Source organism: Hemitrygon akajei, chromosome 32, assembly GCF_048418815.1.
Source record: "Hemitrygon akajei chromosome 32, sHemAka1.3, whole genome shotgun sequence".
NCBI lineage: Eukaryota > Metazoa > Chordata > Chondrichthyes > Myliobatiformes > Dasyatidae > Hemitrygon > Hemitrygon akajei.
In genome coordinates, this window is record NC_133155.1 from 14,482,805 (window position 1) to 14,502,631 (window position 19,827).

At 36.6% G+C, this 19,827-nt stretch overlaps 1 protein-coding gene across 4 annotated transcripts in view; it reads left to right on the forward strand.

The window, feature by feature from the left end:
• The window catches only part of LOC140719806 (protein argonaute-3), a 126,745-nt gene that overhangs the window by 106,258 nt on the left and 660 nt on the right, over nt 1-19,827 (forward strand). For 2 of the 4 annotated variants that reach the window (XM_073034702.1, XM_073034701.1), the window contains exons 17-20: nt 810-944; nt 1,104-1,205; nt 4,449-4,648; nt 5,578-16,316. In XM_073034702.1, the coding sequence (XP_072890803.1) occupies nt 810-944; nt 1,104-1,205; nt 4,449-4,648; nt 5,578-5,686 (546 nt within the window). In that variant the 3' untranslated portion in view covers nt 5,687-16,316. Of the gene's footprint in view, nt 1-809; nt 945-1,103; nt 1,206-4,448; nt 4,649-5,577; nt 16,317-19,827 lie in introns of those variants that run through there. The other 2 variants (XR_012097007.1, XR_012097008.1) reach the window with 2 other exon arrangements.

The window sequence follows — 19,827 nt, forward strand, 5'->3', positions numbered from 1 at the left end:
TCTCGGCAACTTGAAAGCTGTTTGATTTCTTCCTTTTTAGAGCCTGACATGATATATGCACTGTTTTATCATCACAAAGGTTTTTGAACAATTGAGCATCTCCTTCAGTTTCTGTTTCAGGGTTAATTATGCAGGTCTATTTTACCCATGGTACTCAGCAAAGAAGTAACAACATTAGAACACTAGAATACTACAGCACAGTACAGGCCCTTCAGCCCTCGATGTTGTGCCGACCCATGTATTCCTTAAAAAAGTACTAAACCCACACTACCCCGTAACCTCTGTTTTTCTTTCATCCATATGCCTGTCCAAGAGGCTCTTAAATACCCCTAATGTTTTAGCCTCCACCACCATCCCTGGCAAGTCATTCCAAGCACCCGCAACCCTCTGTGTAAAAAAAACTTACCCCTGATGTCTCCCCTAAACTTCCCTCCCTTAACTTTGTACATATGCCCTCTGGTGTTTGCTATTCGTGTCCTGGGAAACAGGTGCTGGCTATCCGCCCTATCTATGCCTCATCCTTGATCTTTTTGTAGGCGCTAGTTTATTACAGTGCTAGTGATTACAGATTGGGGTTCAATTCCCACCACTGTCTCTAAGAAGTTTGTACGTTCTCCCCGTGACTGTTAATGTTTTTGTGGCCACAGTATGCTGGCATCAGAAGCGTGCTGACATTTGCAGGCTGCCCACCATAATCCAGCAGACTTGATTTGATGCATTTCACTGTATATTTCGATATACTGTAAATGAAGTCCATCATCTTTTAGCATGTTTCTTGCAAACTATTTCTATTGCCTTTTCTGCTGTAGGTATTGTATTGCGAGCTTTTGGCAATTCGAGAAGCGTGCATTAGCCTGGAGAAGGACTATCAGCCTGGTATTACGTATATCGTAGTGCAGAAGCGGCATCACACACGATTATTCTGTGCCGATAAAAACGAAAGGGTAAGAACTTATCTGTTTGGTTTGGTAAATTTTGTGGTGCAAACATTAAGGCTGTTACAAGAACATTAAATCGAACAGGTTTTCTGTAAGGAGAGCCTTAAATGAATTTGTGCAGTCTGAGTGTGGGTATTGAGATTTTTTTAAAAATCTGTTTTAAAGGTTGGGAGAAGTGGAAATATTCCAGCCGGAACTACTGTAGATACAGATATCACACACCCATACGAGTTTGATTTTTATCTCTGCAGCCACGCTGGGATACAGGTATGGAATACAAGCTTGAGAACTTAAATCTTTTGTTCTTGGGGGTCGTGAGTTTACTTCTTGAAGCTGTATGTGGATGTGTTTTTCCTCAGCGCCAGCATAAATGAATTGCATTGAATTAAGAGGGAAGATAGAAAACTGGTGAACTGAATGGACGAAGGGCACATTCTGCTACTGTCACAATGATAAAGTTATTGCAATATAAACCTTTTCCTTTTTTCTGAGCACCCATAGCTTTCATTTTGTATATAAAAGCTCAAAAAGGAAAACACTTCTGAGAAAGCTTCCAAAGCATTTAAGAACTTATGACTGATGTCTAGCATTATATGACTTAACTCGAGTAGAAGTTGATTTGTATGACATTGTGTGTCATTTGTATTTTTCACCATGTTTTTGCCCATCTACAACTGATTGAAATATTGTTGTCTTAAGGAAATTGGATGTTAATCTGTTTGTGTTAAGATCAGGGCATGGGGGGGGAATAATTTTACTTTCTAGAAAACGTATTTTACTGGAAACTGAAGAAGCACCATCTCGTTGAATGTTAGTCTAAATTTTAAATTAAGGCTTCTAAAAAGGGTTTGAATCCTTGCTATTTACTGAGGCCAGAGTGCCACCATCAAGTCAAGCATGAAATGTTACGTTATTTACTTGTAGAAGCAAAGGGATTAGAAAGGAAATTTCAGAGCCCAATGGCTTGGTAACTAAAGGCATGTCTCCCAAAAAGGAAGCAATTAAATTCAGGGATAGTTGATATCACAAAGTTATTCAGCTGAAAGTTTTTACTGTGATAGAGAGAGGCAAGGTAAGAGGTTTAGCATGCAAGGGTAATATTTTTTCTATAGCACTATTGCTGTGATTTGGGTCACGAGTGAACACAACTTGGTGAGAGTGAAGATAGGAGGCCAGCTAGGAGTGTATTTAAATAGTCAAATCTCGAAGTAGCCAAAAGCAATGATAAGGATTTCGATAGGTGACAAGGGCAGGTTCAAAATTGAGCAATATTGGAGAGTCAATAACAGGAATACTTGGTGATGGCACAGATTTGTACTATTAAGCTTGCCTCAGGATGAAGTATGCCACCAAAGTTGTACATCACATGATTTAGTTTCAATCAGTTCATAGGAAGAGAGATGGAGTCGATGGTAAATGAACCAAGTTTGTGATAGAGAACTTGAAATGTTCTCGTTTTTTCTAAAATGTAGTTTAAGGAATTTCTGAAGAGTCAAGAGAGGCGGTGAGTATCATCAATGAAAGTGGAGAATATTATGCCATGTTGATGAATAAAAATGCTAAGGATCAGTGTATATATTAGAAAGTTAAATTGAAGAACACCAAGTTATCAGGAAAATCACATTGATTTACATAATTTTTATATTAATTTGTCCTCCATGATTGGGGATAATCTGACCTAATCTTTGTATTTGTATAGTAATTGCTAGATATGATTGGTGCCCTGGCGAACCAATCAACTTTTTAAGGAATTGGTTTTAGTTTGTGGGTTTAATCATTGAATTGAATTTCAGTTTTACTATCCTATTCTAGTTGGATCATCTGTAGGTGACAAATTCCGTCAAACAATTTGAAGGACAAGGAAGATCCTTAGTGATTTGCTAAATACTTGTTGCAATCACTGCCGCCTAAAGAAAATGAATGATCAGAATCAGATTTAATATCACAAACATATAAATTACAAAAATAAGTAGTACATTACAGGGTAGTGTTCATGGTTTAGGAAGAGGGCATGTCCTGGATATTGAGGGTCTTTGCTGATGGGTACTGCCTTTTGAAGATATCATGGGGGTTGTGCCCATGATGGAGCTGCCTGAGTCCACAATCTTTTGCTCTCCAGAAATTTGTAGAAGAGTTTTTGGTGACATATCTAGTGGTTCCTTTCATTACTGTTTGTTGCATCTTGTATGCTATTTTTATTTACATAAATCCAATACTTCTCAAAAATGATTTATGTTTGAGGTGTTTTCATTCCATAATGGCTGATCTGGTGTTCTTTAAGATATTATACAGTAAGAAAGCAATGTCACTGTTACATGTTTGAAAACGTCAGGGTAAAACTTTGCAAGGAGCCATTTAATTTCCATAAAAATTATCGATCTAATGTTGCCCCCAACTCTTTTTTTAAAAAAGTTCTGTTCTCAGATGTCACAGAGTCTGCTTTCACCATATCATGTCTTAACATATTCACTTAACATTTTAAAATTGGTTCTAGCTATTAATCAAATGCATAATTTTTCCCCTATGTCTATGATAGAAATTCTTAATTTTATACCTATTTAATGCATCTTTCAAACCTTTCCCTTTTTCTCTGGGTTGAAGTGAACAGTCCTCCAATTTCTCACCTCAGAACTACTGGACTGACTACGTATACTTGGGCATTCAAAATTGGAAATTATTTTAATTATAACCTAATTGATATATTGAACTATGATAAAACATCAGTTTCAATACATCCATGCCTAATTCTGTGCATTTTGGAAGGATTTGAAGATTTTGATGATCAGAAAAGATTTAGACTATAAAACATAGCAGAAATAGGCCATTCAGCAATCAAGTCTGTGCCACATTTACTAGGATTCATTTCTAGGATCATTTTCTTTGAGTGCTATTAGATAATGTTAAAAATCAGCAGAGGAAACTATTTTGATTGGGAGAAGATCAAGAAACAAAAAACTTGACTTGATATGCAAAGGAATGAAAGAGATCTTGAAAAAACTCTTTCTCACAGACTAAATTCATGTAACTTGACATTCACTCCCTGGACATAAATGGTGGGAAGTGGATTGTGCTGCCACTTTCAAAAAGAAATCAGAAAAGAACACTGAAGGGAAAGATATTTTATAGTTATCGGGAAAAAATTCTAGAAAATAGGTCTAACTCAATTGACTTTTTAAAAAGAATGCAGCTCATCAGTATGAGTTCAGTGAATTATATTTGGTGTTCATTAACAAGTGTATGATTCATTCATATGCATAAGTTTATATATTATACTCCCCTTATAAAGCAAAGGAGCCCATCAATATTTTTTTCAGTTTTATTCGTTTCTTCATTTGAATACCTGTGCATCCAATTCTATAGCTGGATTTGCTTTTCGCTGTTTTTGTAACCCTTTCTAAAGTTTAACAGTATGTAATATAGGCCAAGTTAAAGAAGCTTGTCCAACAAGAATAATTTCTGTGAGGATAATCTAATTACAATATTTTGCCAGTGTTACTATTTTTGTTTCAGGGTACAAGTCGCCCCTCTCACTATCATGTTCTGTGGGATGATAACTGCTTCTCTGCGGATGAGCTTCAGCTCCTCACCTATCAGCTATGTCATACCTACGTGCGCTGCACGCGTTCTGTATCTATCCCAGCACCAGCCTATTATGCACATTTGGTGGCATTTAGAGCAAGGTACCATTTGGTGGACAAAGAACATGACAGGTAAGGCCTAGTCTATTCAGACTGTTGAATGTGTACTCTGCTAATAATACTGTTGTACAGTACTTGCAAAAGTCTTATATATTGAATTGACTTTATTTCTTACTTCCTTCACATATATGATGAGTAAAAATGTTTACATTATGTCTCTGTCTGAATGTGCAATTTATAGTAATTTGTAATAAGTATTATGTACGACAGGACAGTCAATATAACATAGAAACCCCCAACATTTTGTCAGTACCCATTTTCAGCTGGGTGGACTGGAGCAATGTGTGGTTAAGTGCCTTGCTCAAGGACACAACATGCTGTCCCGGCTGAGGCTTAAACTCACGACCTTAAGATCGCTAGTCCAACGCCTTAACCACTTGGTCACCTGCCACACAGTTGCCTAAGACTTTTGCACAGTACCGTACATGAATGAAGATTTTTCTCAATAAGATTGATTAAAGCAGCAATAAGTATTGCTAACAGCACCTCAGCAGTTATTACAGTTATATCTGCTGGAGATGCTCGGAGGGTTGAGCAGCATCTGTTGGCAGGGGTGATGTGTTGGACTGGGGTGGGGCATCAATTTACAATGCTTCAGGACAAAACCCTGAACCCATTTAAACTGCAGAAGGATTGGATTTATCTGAAGATACTAAAACTTGAACCAGATGAAATCAGGTTGGTATATTTCCAATCTGGATAAATTAAGCTCACTTTTATGGGGAAGTTTAAACTTTTATCTGGGATATTTACCACAGTAGTAGTAATGTATACAACACCTAGGTTTGCCACTCCACAGTGTAATGTATATGTACAAGAAATGGGTTTTAATGCTTTTATCATATTACAATGATGTATTACTGTCTTTGTTATTAAATGTCAAGTCACAGCACATATTGGAGTTTGTTCAGTTCTGATTATTTTTCTCCAACTGTTAATAGTGCCGAAGGCAGTCACATTTCTGGTCAGAGTAATGGACGTGATCCTCAGGCTCTTGCCAAGGCTGTGCAGATTCACCAGGACACCTTGCGCACTATGTACTTCGCTTAAGTTTGGGAAATTCCCTCCAGAAGAAACCGAAGATCGCAGCCTGCAATTCCAGTGGGGTCAGTTTACGGGCATGTCTCCAGCCATACTGTAACTTTCACTGTGCGGGGACAATAGTTTCATAAACTGATGAAAAGAGATTGTTTACCTACGAAGATCATAGCACTATTATGCAATATGAAACCAGCCAACTGCTCTGTGTGTGTGTGTATGTGCGCGTGTGTGAGTGTGTGGCGTGCGCACGTGTGTGTGCTGCGTCAGACCTTGTGTCTGTGTCTTTCCTTATTTTCCAAAATAGTTTCCTTTTGCCTTTACCTCAGTGTTTGGCAGCACAAAACTCCTCTTCATCAAGCAACATGAAAATAGGTCAAAGAAAAAATGTTTGACCAATCTTGGATCTCAAAGCAAGTCACTAATTACCGGTAGTTCAGAAATTCAGTCATTTGCTTGGAGTCTTCAATTTGGGAGGGTGGGAGGTTGGAAAGGGAGGTGAAGACGTACTTGAAAATATATTGTAGGGAATAACTACCAATGTTTTATAAGATCCAAGAGGCCCATCTCCACCATTCCACTGTTCAAATTCTGCTTACCAGTTAAATTGTCAATTAAATCAACTGACTGTTGAACCTAGCTTATTAGTTGTGGTAAGCTCCACAAACAGAGCAGTGGAACTTTGTGTATGTGATAGAAGATAATTTCCAGTGCTAGGATAATCCTAATTATTGATGGTGTGAGAAGATCTTTGAAAATTCCAAGAATTGGAGGCTGTTTAATGTAGAAACTTCTGCTTTTTTTTTGTTACTGTTTACTTGCTAGCTCACAACTAAATGTGATGTTTTTGTTTTAGCATCCTATATTTATTAGAAAGAATGCTTAATTTAAAATGGATTTACATTAAAATATAGTAGCATCAATTCTATTTAGTTCTGGAATGTAACCGTGTTGTATACTGACAGAACATTGCTACCGTTAGTGCAATAAGCGGTTGGTAAGAAAGCCCGTGTCCTACACTGTTCTGGGGCAGCAGTTGTACCACTATAATCGTGGGAGAGTGGACACCTCCGCACTTCAGAACCTTATCAGTTTTAATAAGAAAAAGTTGAATGCAAAAAAAAAATAGTAGGGCTGGGATGTTTTAATATTACTTTATTGGGACATGGATTTATTTAATTTACACATCTAATCACTGAAATGTGAATTTTTTCAAATATTTCTGTTTTATTTCAGTCATTCCATTTTAAGATATACCAGTTTTTTTATTTGGATTTTTTTCATAAAACAGTTTGATGTGTCATTGATAGAAATCTCATGACGTTGTTTGCACTTTGTAAAACCTCATGAACTGCATATTTTATCTAACGGTTGTCATTGCACTGGCTCAAACCGCAATATACAAAATGCTGCAGCCTTCTTAATGGATGGGCATTGCCTCTGTCCCAGCCCTACAAAATCGCTTCTCCTCCACATGAAAATATCTATTTTTAGGGGAAAAAAATGAATACAGCTTTATGGAAGCAAAAAAGACACTGCAGAATTTTCCTTCCCTTTCACAAAAGCTGGGTCCTTGTCCTTGTGATCATAAAGCAAATTTTTGTTTTCCTAGTTTATTCCACTTCATCTCCTAAATACGGAAAGGGCTAATACTCTCCATATGATATTGTAGTTTTTAAATGATACTCCTGCTTTACAATGACATGTAGGAGTCCAGATCGATTCTTCAGGCATGTTCACAGTATTGAAAGTTTAAAAAGTTTACCAACTTTATAACAATTTCTATCCATCCACGATGTGGGACAGCAATCTAATTAAATTAATCTGAGTTAATTTAAAAGGCTTCAGATGGATTTGTTAATGTATAAAGGCAAATAACAATATCACTTTAAAGAATCATTTTTTATTCTGGGCATTAAATTGAATATGCATTTACTTAGGTATTCTTTGTGTGAAAGAGTTGCACATAACTTGTTCATTTTGTGCCTTTTAGAAACATGTATATTTATGCATGTATTGTCCAGTTGTAGTTAATCATAATTTTCCATTGTGTTTCTTGTGTTCAGAATCACACTTGTAAAATAGAGTTGCACTGAATATCAGTCACTTGCTGATTGGTGCATCTGAATAAGAAACACATCCTTGCTATGATCCTATTTTGCTCAGTTGATCTTAAGAAAAGAGTGCATATTACACCATTCCTGCAAATTTAGTGTGTGGTCGCTTGTTATAGATTGAAAATTTTCTGTTGTTCTTAGTTTATAATACCAAAAGAAAATACTGTTTCCAATAAAATAAAAGGTGCTCTGCTTCAGAGAAAATAATGAGATTTAAATAGGTTAATTTTAATAGTTTTTAAATGCTGCTAGTTGAAAGGGATCTGTTTCTTTAAATTGTCTGTGTTGTACAGATTGGTTGCAGCTCTAGTTGTACATGATTGTTAGAAATCTTAAAAATATCAAAGTACCTCTAACAGTTTTATTGTTAGTTTTATAATCAGATGCTGTTGATTTTTGACAGGGAACTCCACAAATGACTGATTAGTTTATGTTCCTCAAGGAATTTTGGTTTGAGAATTAGTAAGCTAAAATTACTACAGCACTATAAAAAAATTAGTGCTATAATCAAAAAAAATTTAGTCAGGAGCGCTACCCTATTCAGGGGATCTCATTTTAAAAATTCAGTATCCTTTGGGCTGTTTTTCAGGACCTTTTCTTTGGAGTTCTTTGACTGATGTCACTAATATTTTTACAAATTATTAATGAGCCTATCTTCATGAAACAGGGATTTAGGGGACTTTTTCTGGTTATTATTTTACTCTGCTGTATTGGCCATTGTTTTGACAGGTCTCCAGATGCAATTTTACTGAATTCCGACTAAATTAAATCTTTCAATGCATTCTCCATCAAAAAAATAATTTGATGGACAAAATTGGCATGTGCTGGAACATGGGGAAAATGAAATGTTAAAGCAAATGCAGATTAGTAATGTAGACCGTAGAATAGATCTTTCACACGGAGATCAGTCACTTCTTGGATAATCAATAAATAATTATCCACAAAGGAAGCAAAGTTAAAATAAAATAAGACATTGTAAAATTGTGTCTACTTATTCTAACAGAATGAATGCTTTTTAAATCACTTAGGACAGAGAGCAAACACAAAAACCTGAAAATCCTATTCTATGATCTAGAGGTTCCATTGGAAATAGATCTGTATCACAGATCATTTACGAAGTTCAGGTAGGTTACCTGTGATGCTGTCAGATCACATGTAATGATCTGTGATCAAAGAAGTTCTCAAATGATGAAGTATCATAATTTATCCTTGGTTCTTATAACAAAACTGGTGATTACAACCCTTCCCCTACCTCCTATCTGCTATTCAAGTTGGTAACAGACAAAATTATAAATAAATATAGTTTGTGGTCAAGCCTTTATCATCAGATCACAGGGAACTTCTAATTCCTCTAACAGATGATCAAAACTACCCTCAAGCTGTCGTAGACGACGAGCGAATAGACCAAATTTGCAGATAGATATTCTAATGCCTCCTTTTGCCAACTGCTATGGATTTAAAGATGCTAGATTTTAATTCCAGGTAATTTAATTTATTGCCCTTTAGAATCACTCCCAATTTACACAAAAATTCTGCAATTTAATAACTAATGTTTAATAAATAAGGTTAATCTTATAGATGTAGGACACTTTTCAAATTAACTTGCCAGCTTCTGGTGAATATTTGAGAGGGAGGAGAGTTCTGCAGTCATGCCAAACCAAGACCAGTATGATACTTGGTGCCTTTGTTATGTTCCAATTGATCTCAATGGTTAACCTAATTTAATTGAGCCAATGCCAAGCCTGGATTACAATTCAAAACACCACTGTTTACCTTGGACAATGTACAGTAATAATGTACATGTAATGCTGCTCTTGCAAATTTACAACATAGCATTTAAACTGAATGCTTCCTTGTACTGCATATTTATTGGTCAGGTATTTCTGAAATATTAATCTATAAAATAGAGATTTTCTGTGAGGAGGGGCGAATGTCCCTGTACCACACCCATCAGCTCAGTTTGTAAATGCCTGCATAAAGTGCCGACTGCATTTGCAGACGTACTTCATAATGTACCAGCGTTGGGAGGGCAGTGAGACCGATAGCTGCTATTTGTTAATCAGTGTCAGACAATAACTGCACTAGGAATTGAAGTTATGCTCATGATTCCTATTTATTAGAGTGAAGGGAAGAACGTAGTAATTGACCAGTATAAAAATTGGATCAGGCCAGCTCTTTCCAAACCCTTTTTGTTACTCTCTGAACCCTAACTACTGATTATGTTTTCATATTGATGTACAGCAACTTGTATTGGATGATGTGATAAAAAGGTAGCATTGTTTCAAATGTAAATCTGGGAGGTTGCTTATATCAATACCACCACATTAGAATCATGTCAGTCTTGTTGGTTCTGGCTAGTTAGTAATACATGCTGCATCTAGGTACCTCTCACTAGGAATAATTGTAATGATATGGGGGCTTTTGCTAGCACAGTATTTTATTGTTTTAATGTACTGGAATGATCTTGGTACAGGTCTGGTACCACCTAGATGCAATATCTGTAGTAAATGCTGGAACTGATAATACTGAACACTCGTGCTGCACGGGTCCAGTACTTGTGCCATTAATGTTTTGGTACAAGCGCCAACTCTGGTACAAATTTGATATTTTGTGCTGGTCATTTGCTATAGGAAAGAGGTGGTGTCAGCAATTGCGCTGATCCATTTTAATTAATATTTTGAAGGACAGTCCTTAGAAAGTGCCTTTACAGAAGCTGGTGCTGTAGAATCTTTTTATTTTGTTCATTATGTGGCTGAAAGTTTTATATAATGCCAAGAATATTGACAGTATCCTGTAGCTAATGTGTTTAATGGCAGTTTCTTCTCAGTCAGGACCAAGATGGGGACTATAATTTGAAAAGCTTTGAAGAACACTCAATACACAACCTAATCAGAAAAAGACACAGAATAGGAGCTATGATTGTTGTAAATTGACACACTGTTTCAAAAGTCTGCCTCCAAGGTTGAGAATATTTCCTGTTTTTAAAGATTTGAATGAAAATGTTGATTTATACTGTATTTCCCTCTGACTCCCTTCCTCAAACTTCAGGTCTGAAGGATGGATCAGTGATAAAGGCCTAATCAATGTTATGAAGTGTAATTTGTTTGCAGAATGCAATAGGTTATTTTTGTAATTCATCTGTCGCTTTAGAAAAAGATTTGTTTTCTAGATGGCTAACTACATTCTGTGCGGCTCCTGGTATTAGGCCTCTATCATATTTCCAAGTAAGAGATCGTGTTAATTTGAATGATTAGATGGAACTCCTGGAAGACACGATTACAGTTCGTGAAATAGTAAACATGTACTAACATGTAAATGTAGACACATGATTCCCGTGGTTCCCCTGACATTTTATGATTGTTATATTTGTGGAGGTGGATTGATAGAATCTTTTATTTTAAAGCAAAGGAGCCATTTATAATTTTGTATAATAACTCGAAAGAACCCTTTTAGTACATTGTTAATTGTGCTCACTAGTGGAGCCAGATATTCAGGAAAGGAATACTCATTGGCTGAAGTTTACCTGTTATTTTGGCACACTGTTTGATTGTAACTGAAAGGAACAGACCTTCATGAGCCAGTGAATTAGAAAATTAATCTGTTTGGGCATAGTACATTCAGAACAAGAATGTTTTGGAATTTACTATTCATTAAACAAGTTGACAGTATCTGTTTCTGAATCTGATATACTAGGATCACTTGATACTGTATTAGATGCTATTATCTAATGATGTTTTATTGAATCAATATCTTAATTCCTCCAAAAGCACACTGAGCAGCTGAGCCATTCAGAACAGTAAAATCCTTTTGATTATCTGTTTGTCAGGTGATCTCAGCTGAGTCATAAGACTTCTACAGTTGGCTTCTATGTAGGTCAGTAGAAAAGGAGAAAATTGGGTAGGGGGTTTCCTGCTTTTGGCTTTCAATCACTTTCTTGCTCTACGACATCACGTGAATAAAGGCCATGTGAGCAAGATGCAAATAGATCAATACTCTTACAAAGAAAGGGTAAAAGACGGTGTTCATTTTCAGTACATATTTAAATAGTTTATTACAGTTTGTTCTAATTGGATTGTTTGTTAATCATTCCTTGTAAAAGAAACTGGTAGTTTTTTTTTATTCCAAGGAAACTGAAGTAATAAGTTGTTAACTTCCCTTCTCCCTTCAAATAGTTAACATAATGTGATGTGACTTATCAAATTAAAGTTGTAAACATAATGTTATAAACCAATTTCTTGCTCTGTCTGGCTGCCTTTATCCCACAATGTTTTGGTGTGTAGTTGAATTTACAGCTGAAATATTTTCAAATATATTTTCTATTAGCAGATATGGGTCAGTAGTAGATTTCCAATGATTGATACTTTCACTGAATTAATCCTTTTTAAAAAAAAAAATAAGGTTAGAAGTGTAGTAATCAACAAAAGCAATGAATCGAGAGTACCAAGTTACAGTACACTACATGAAAGGAAAAATTCATGAAGGGAAATACTTGTCCCCTCATGTCTATGCCATCTCTTTTAGGAAAAAACAAGCTAGTTTCAACCTGAGCTCCTGAACTTCGATTACCCATTTGCTTCCACTACTTTTTTTTATTCCACTGTATGTGTAAGGGAAGAGGGCAGTCATTTAATTTCTTATCCTTTTGCAACTTATTGTAAATCTATAACCTCTGTCATCAAATGATTTGACAGGAGAAACCATCTCTCCATTTGCTTCATTAAAAATCCTTAATTTTGAATACTCCACTAAATCTATCCTTAAACTTGCCTTCCTGTTAAGAGTAACTGCATTTTCTCTGATTTCATCACAGTGTAGACATCCTATCCCTGGTAGCACTCTGGCAGCCCTGGTCTGGATATCCTCCAATGCCTTAACATCATTCCTAAACTGTTCAATTTTGGACAGAGATATTAATTAATTAATGTAACATTCCCCATCAGAATTGTAAGTAGCTTGTGTTTGGACAGCTTCCTAGCTAAGCATTAGTGGAAGTAGTGATGTTGAATTGGTGGAAATGTAAGTTATGGAGATGGGAAAATGAAATGTAGAAATGTAAATTAAAATAGAGCCAGCTATAAGAATTGTATGTTGATTGTATTAAATTGAGGGAAATGGTTTTAACTGAGATTTAACAGAGGAATTTTTTTGATTTAAAAAAAAATTACCCAGTAGTTGGGAGTGTTGAGTTCTAGTGCTAAATGAAACTTTCCACCAGCTTTACTTGCATTTAATTTGTGTTATAGAAGTGTGATATCATGAACAGGAGGGGGAGGAAGAAGTAATGATCTGTTTCACATCTCAAAGAAGTGTGCCTCCTGTGAGCCCAGCACTAAGCAGCATTTGTGTCAGACTCAAGGAGAATTCTTGCAGTTTCCTTCCTAACTGAGAAGGCTGTTTGAAAGATAAAAACAAGTAGATTGCTGGTTGTGTATGGTGAGCGTTCTGTTATAAGGAATTAAAATAAAAACACTGCACCTCAGTAACCTTCATATGCTGCAAAAAGAAAGTACTGCTTTGGTTACATTATATCTGCTGCACATGCTTGACAATACACTTTAAAATGTTCAAGAATTGTCTTAATAGCAGTTATCAAAATTGGGTTTATAATGGAAAAGATGAGTCTTTATTTTGTGGTTATTTCTAAGAATTAACTTATTACTCATGATTAGCATACTGCAAGGTAACATGCATTAGTGTTGCAACTATGTTTAGAGAGAGATTCTTTGCTATTGCTTGATGCCTTTCTTCAGATGAGTGAGGATTTGAGGTGTGTTATCTGTATTTTTGGATGTTGTATTTTTATTAGTGTGTTGTTGAGGTCGCTGACATTGAATCATTGGCCTTCAGTAAAGGGTTGTAAGGTCTACCTGAACAGATCTTGTGAAAGATAAAATCTTAAGATTATTAAAAAAATCTTTAGTTCTTTAGAGCTTCAATATTTAACTACAAATACCTTTGAATTCTAATAAGTATGATTGCATCATAAGCATGTCTTTAGTATTTTCCAGCCACCAAATCATATTTCTAACTGAAATACGACAGTGATACAATCTATACAAGCAGTCCTAGAACCCATTGCAAATCATAAAATGAAGTCATCTTATGCTGTTTGTTCCCTTTTATTTATACTTTTCTGGTCAAATGGCCAAATTCCAATACATAAATCTCCAAAGTGACCTCGAATGTGCGTCATGCCCTGTTGCAATTTTTCTAGTTTTTATAGCTAACTTTAGAGAAATTTGACCTTTTACATTTAGTAAGAATTCAACGTTAGTGTATGTAACGAAAACTTAGGTTCACCCCCCCACACCCTTTTCCTGATAGCGAAACATTGTGGTTGGTCAGTGTTGAGTCTTATATAGTACTCTGGGAACTGAGAAAGTCATGCTGAGGTTTATGGGAGAGAATCAAATAACAATTTTTTATCAAACAATTGTTAATTTAACCAATTTGATAACTTATTTTACTGCCATTGAAACATGGTCACATCTCTAACATTGAAAGTTTTCATGTTAAATTAAATTTCCATTTCTATGCTCCCTTGCCCTGTACATCTTTTAGACACAAAAAAATGACATGTGGACCTATTCCTAGGTGTCTGTTTATCCTTGATCTGAATGTTTCAAAACCAGCTGTGGCAGGTGACTTGGCAGCCAATTTATCCCTGGAGAAGTGCCTGATGTTGAGTGTTTCCCTGACCGACTGGCCAAACTTGAAAATTCACCATGCCGCGTTGTGGCAAGTCATTCCTGTCATACCCTCTTGTAACAGTGAACTCAAAAAATGTCAAGAGTTATGATGCATCTTAACCGTATTGATGCAAGTTTGCACATCATGAAAAACATCATTTTATAAATGTAATTGTTTATTTTCTGCCTATGGAATAAAAAGAATTTGTGATAGATTTCCATCAGTTTACATGATTGGCCACCGTCACCCATGTTAGAATCTGGCTGCTAATGCCTCTTGAAACAGCTCTGTAAGGTGAGAAGGTCATCCCATTAGTACTCATGAAACTGAAGAATTACTGGTTCTTTATTTTGTGGGATAAACTGCATTCCTTCAGTTTCCTGTTGTGTGTACTTTGTATTCAGTTTTTGTATTAGTCTGGGGACTATATTTGATTCTTCAAAGCTGACTTTCTTGGAAATAACTTGTGCATTAACCTTCTTGAGTAATAAATGGATTTTTATTTTTGTATGCAATTTTGTTATCCATAATCTCCATTGTGCAGCAACCACCATCCTTGGAGCTCTATTGTAACCTTGCTGAATCAGAGTACACTTGATGAAGTTGAAATTTTTGTGATTGTTGAACTTCAGTAGCTTTTCACCTTCTGGTAGGTTCGAGTAACTAAAAATTTAGTATTTTGGTTTCAAAATAAATTAACCCAAGTATAACTGAATATATTTTAGTCTTCCAAATATACATCAATATTTAATGCCTTCAAACCAACTACCGACACCTGCCATGTGATGCACATTATGACTGAGAAATGCACAGAGCCACTGAACACATATTCCAAGTATTCTTTGAATAAGAATAATTTGATATTGATGCAGAATTATTATTGCAATCCTCAAGAGGGTTAATGTTTATTCAGTTATTTTTGTAAAGGTGTTCATAATTTGTAAGAATATTGTACTCAGTCCATTCTTGTAACAAAAGAAATTACCTTTTTTCTTTGTTATAATATATATGTATTTGGCAGTTGACTTGTTGGATTTTGTTGTCTGTACACAGTCTGATCCAAAGTTTTGTGTACCTGGGCAGACATTTTGATTGTCTTTATGAAGAAGAGCAATCATTTTCAGCACTGAAATAATTTTGGCTTTCAAGGTATTCACCACCTCTATTTACATTCAGGTAAATTGAATCCTCCTGCCACATTATATATTCAATTAAAATTCCCATTAATAAATATGCAAAAGAAATTGATTATGTGAATGAGTACAAATGTTTTCCTGTACTAGACTTTTATGAGTGACTACCTGGTTAAAAATATATATATATTTGGATCATTTTGACCCTATCTCATGAAATGTTAAGGGATTTATTTGGTTTTTTTTCAAACTGCACACAAGGAATCATCTGTGCTTTACGTTGCCCATGTATTTAAGTAAAAATTATTTTCTTTTTTTAAAAAAAATGGTAAAAGACATTACCATTGCACGTTTTTATGCTCAAAATATTTTTGGAATGTTATCCGAAAGAGAACTTTTGTTACTTTTGCTACAAGAATGCCCCATTGTTACTAAAGCAGTTAGTGCTTTCAAGCCAAGTAATAGGAAATCCAGAAGGATTTCTCAACAAGCAGTTTAAATAGTGTCATTTCGTGGTTTGTCCCACACTGCCACCCAGTGGGATATTTCCCAGTCTTGATTATGTATTGAAAATCAAATCAACCATATAGCAAAAAAGATTCGATACCAAAATCCTATAGGTTCCTTGACTAAATCTATTGTAATTTTTTGTAACTTTTTGTTCAGTGTTACTGTCCTCTCAATAAAAATTTATTTCAATTACATTAAGTTTCGGGCAAGTTTAATTTTGCGGTTGTGTCTTTTTCTTTCTTTAAGTTTGTGTATACAAATTTGTTGGTGGATTTTCATCGAATACTAAATTCTGAGTTGAAAGAACGTTTGATAGTAACATTTTGCTTCCAGCCCTGTGATGAATCCAGTTGAGACTGCTAGGCTAAAAGACACTCCGATTTTGTGTCAAAACAGACCATGTGTTTGATGGTTCTCACTCCACCACTCTCTAAACCTGAGCACAGTTCAGTAAAGACGACAATTGCAACTTAATATAATGTCTTTAATCTATTAAAAATATTCACAATATGAATGCATATTTGCAGATTCAAGATTGTTTGTCATTCTTAAGTACATGAGTGTAAAGAGCAACAAAATTTATTGTTGTTCCAGATCTGATGCAGTGTAAAAAAAAAGCACAATAAGCATAAACAAATTATAAAAGCAATCTTGTAAAACACAATGTGCAAGTAACTGCTGAGTGTGGCCTTGTATAAAGTATTGCTAGATTTAAGAATATATGAACATAAGGTAACTGACAGGAAATGATAGTGACAGTGTGACTCTTGGCAAAAGAATTCTTCAAAGTAACAGCAGGAGACATGAAATCACAGAACAACAGTGACTCAATGTAGTTATGAGGTGGCGTGTAAGCTCGAAGTGGCAATGTATGGGGGATAAAGGGTGCTGAGGGGCAGAGTGGATGTAGTGCTGGTGGGATGAGTTAATGTGGGGAGGTTTTTTCCAGTCCGGTGGTCCTGGTGTGGATGCTGCATAGCCTCTTCGCTGATGGAGAGGTGAGACCCAAGAGTAAAATCATGTGAGGATCGAATTGTAAGAAGATTTTGAAGGGGCGGAGCGGAAGAAAGATGAATGATGAAAATTCTGTTCAAAATCACCGAACTGAAACTTCCCTTCTGCAGAGCTGTTTTGTGAACCGTTGAGCATCGCCGTTACTTTTCCAGGTCTACAACATTTGGAATATTTTGAGAGTGTTTCTCAAGGTGCTTGAGGATTATGCCACCAGTTATAGAGTTAATACAATCAACCACAGCCAGGAGCTTGTGGTTGTAATCCAGCAGCACTTTGTGGTGAGTTTTGTGGATCAAAATCAATAGCAAAAAACAACGTGTTGGAGGAACCTTGGTCAAGCAGCATCTGTGGAGGCAAAGAGATGGCCAACATTTTTGTTTCGGACCCTGAAATCAGGATGGTCTCCAGCCAAATGTTGATCATCCCTCTGCCTCCATTAGATGCTCGACACAGTGAGTTTCTCCAGCAGAGTACTGCTCCACATTCCGGTATCTGCAGTTGCTGTGTCTGCAGTCCTGAAAGCGAGGACCTGGGACTGTGAAATGGAGCTTTCACCTTTAAGATGTGCACTCTGAGGAAACACGATGAATGAATCTCGATTCTTCTGCACGCTGTTTGGTTTAGTAGGGACCGTACGTGCAAACTAAGTGTCACTGACTATCTTAAATCATTGCCTCTCATATTCAGCCAGCATTGCCCAGAATATTCGAAAATGGTGCCAGCAGGCAGAATGTGGGCCTGCTGAATGGCTTTAATGATATCTGACCGCTGAAAGGATGGGTCCACACTGGTTGCAGGCAAACAGAAAAGAAAAAGAGGACAATTGAAGCAAAGTATAAAGTAGCAAGGCTAAAAAGAGTGACCCAGGCTTCCTGGACAGTTTTGTGGAAGCTCTGTGCAAGCAGTTGATGTAGAATACTTCCACTTCCTCTTGCTCTCCTCAGCCTAGTCTGATGGTGGACAGGATGGTGTAGGAACCCTGACAACAGCATACCCTTCCTTTCCATTCCAATTCCAAAAATGCCAACACTTCTGCCATACGAGGAAGAGGAAAATAACCCTCCTTGAGGGGGGGGGGGGGGGTTAACCACCAGCTTGGCATTGTACCATCAGACATTTAAGAGTAGGCTTCTGGATAGATCACAGGTTCAGTGCAGGAGTTGGGATAGCAGGATAATTATCACAGGTTAGTTCCCTGATAATTGTAAGATCTGAGTGAATTCAGCTACCTACCTGATCTCTCGTGTAAAAGTACCTGGAGCTCTTTTCACTTCTTTAATTTTTTATTGAGATACAGCGTGGATAAGGCCTTTCGACCCACACCGCCCTCCTATCCCGATCACGGGACAACTTACAGTGACCAGTTAAGCTACCAATCAATTGGGTGTTTGGATTGTAGGAGGAAACTGGAGTGCTCACGGTAGCGGTGGGAATTAAACCACGGTCACCGGTACTGTAAAGCGTTGTGCCAACCACGATGCTACTGTGTGCAATGGATGCTCAAAAATAAATTGCAGCTGTACCAAATAGTTTCCAAATAGATAAACATTGATTTAACAGTAGTGTTATTACAATTTCCGTGGGAGAAGTAAACTTTGACTTTATGCAAAATGTATTATTTTTATTTCAATAACATTTTTGAAAAAAAATGGAACGATTTTCTCGCCTTGACCGATTAATCCTATGCGTGGAGATTATATTTGCAACAAATGTACTCCGAACTTGATGTTTTGTGGCAGAAATGTGGTGCTATTACAGCTCGGGGCGTCGGCGTTCAATCCCTTCGACCTCTGTTAGGAGCCTGTGACCTGTATCCAGGTCCTCCGGTTTCCTTCCGCAGCCCAAAGACCTACGGGTAGGTTAATTGTCCATTGTAAATTGCCCCGTGATTAGATTAGGGTTAAATCGATTTGTCGGGGGTTGCTAGACTCGAACAGCCGATAGGGCTGACATCTCTAAATAAATGAATAAAATTCACTATCACATATGATTGCCAAATCCAAATAGAGTAGGCCTAAAGACCCATTGTTCTTGCTTTGACATTCAATATGCTCGGCACTGATCTTGTGCCTTGAATGCATTTTCCTGTCCAGATATTTTCATATATCATTGAATACAACGAAAATTCAATCTGACCCTTGAATATATACCACAGTTGAAAATTCACATTCCTCTCAGCATCTCCCTCCTCCTCATCTGGCTGGTCCCTTACCCTGAGGTGTTGGCTGTTGGTTCCGGACCCTAGGCTGGAAGAAACAGCCTCCTGGTCTATTTTATCAACCACTGTCAGAAACACGTATGCATTAATTAAATAATCTGTTCTTTCAGAATCTATTGAACGTAAGGCGATCACTCTCTTTAAGGGGGCACCTCATCCACAGAATCTTTAGGGAGCATCCATTATTAAGGACCTCCAGCACCCAGGGCACGCCCTTTTCTCACTGTTACCATTGGGTAGGAGGTACAGAAGCCTGAAGGCACACACTCAGCGATTCAGGGACAGCTTCTTCCCCTCTGCCGTCCGATTCCTAAATGGACATTGAAGCTTCGGACACTACCTCACTTTTTTAATATACAGTATTTCTGGTTTTGCACATCTTTTTAAAAATCTATTCAATATACGTAATTGATTTACTTGTTTATTTATTATGTTTTTGTTTTTATTATTTTCTCTGCTAGATTATGTATT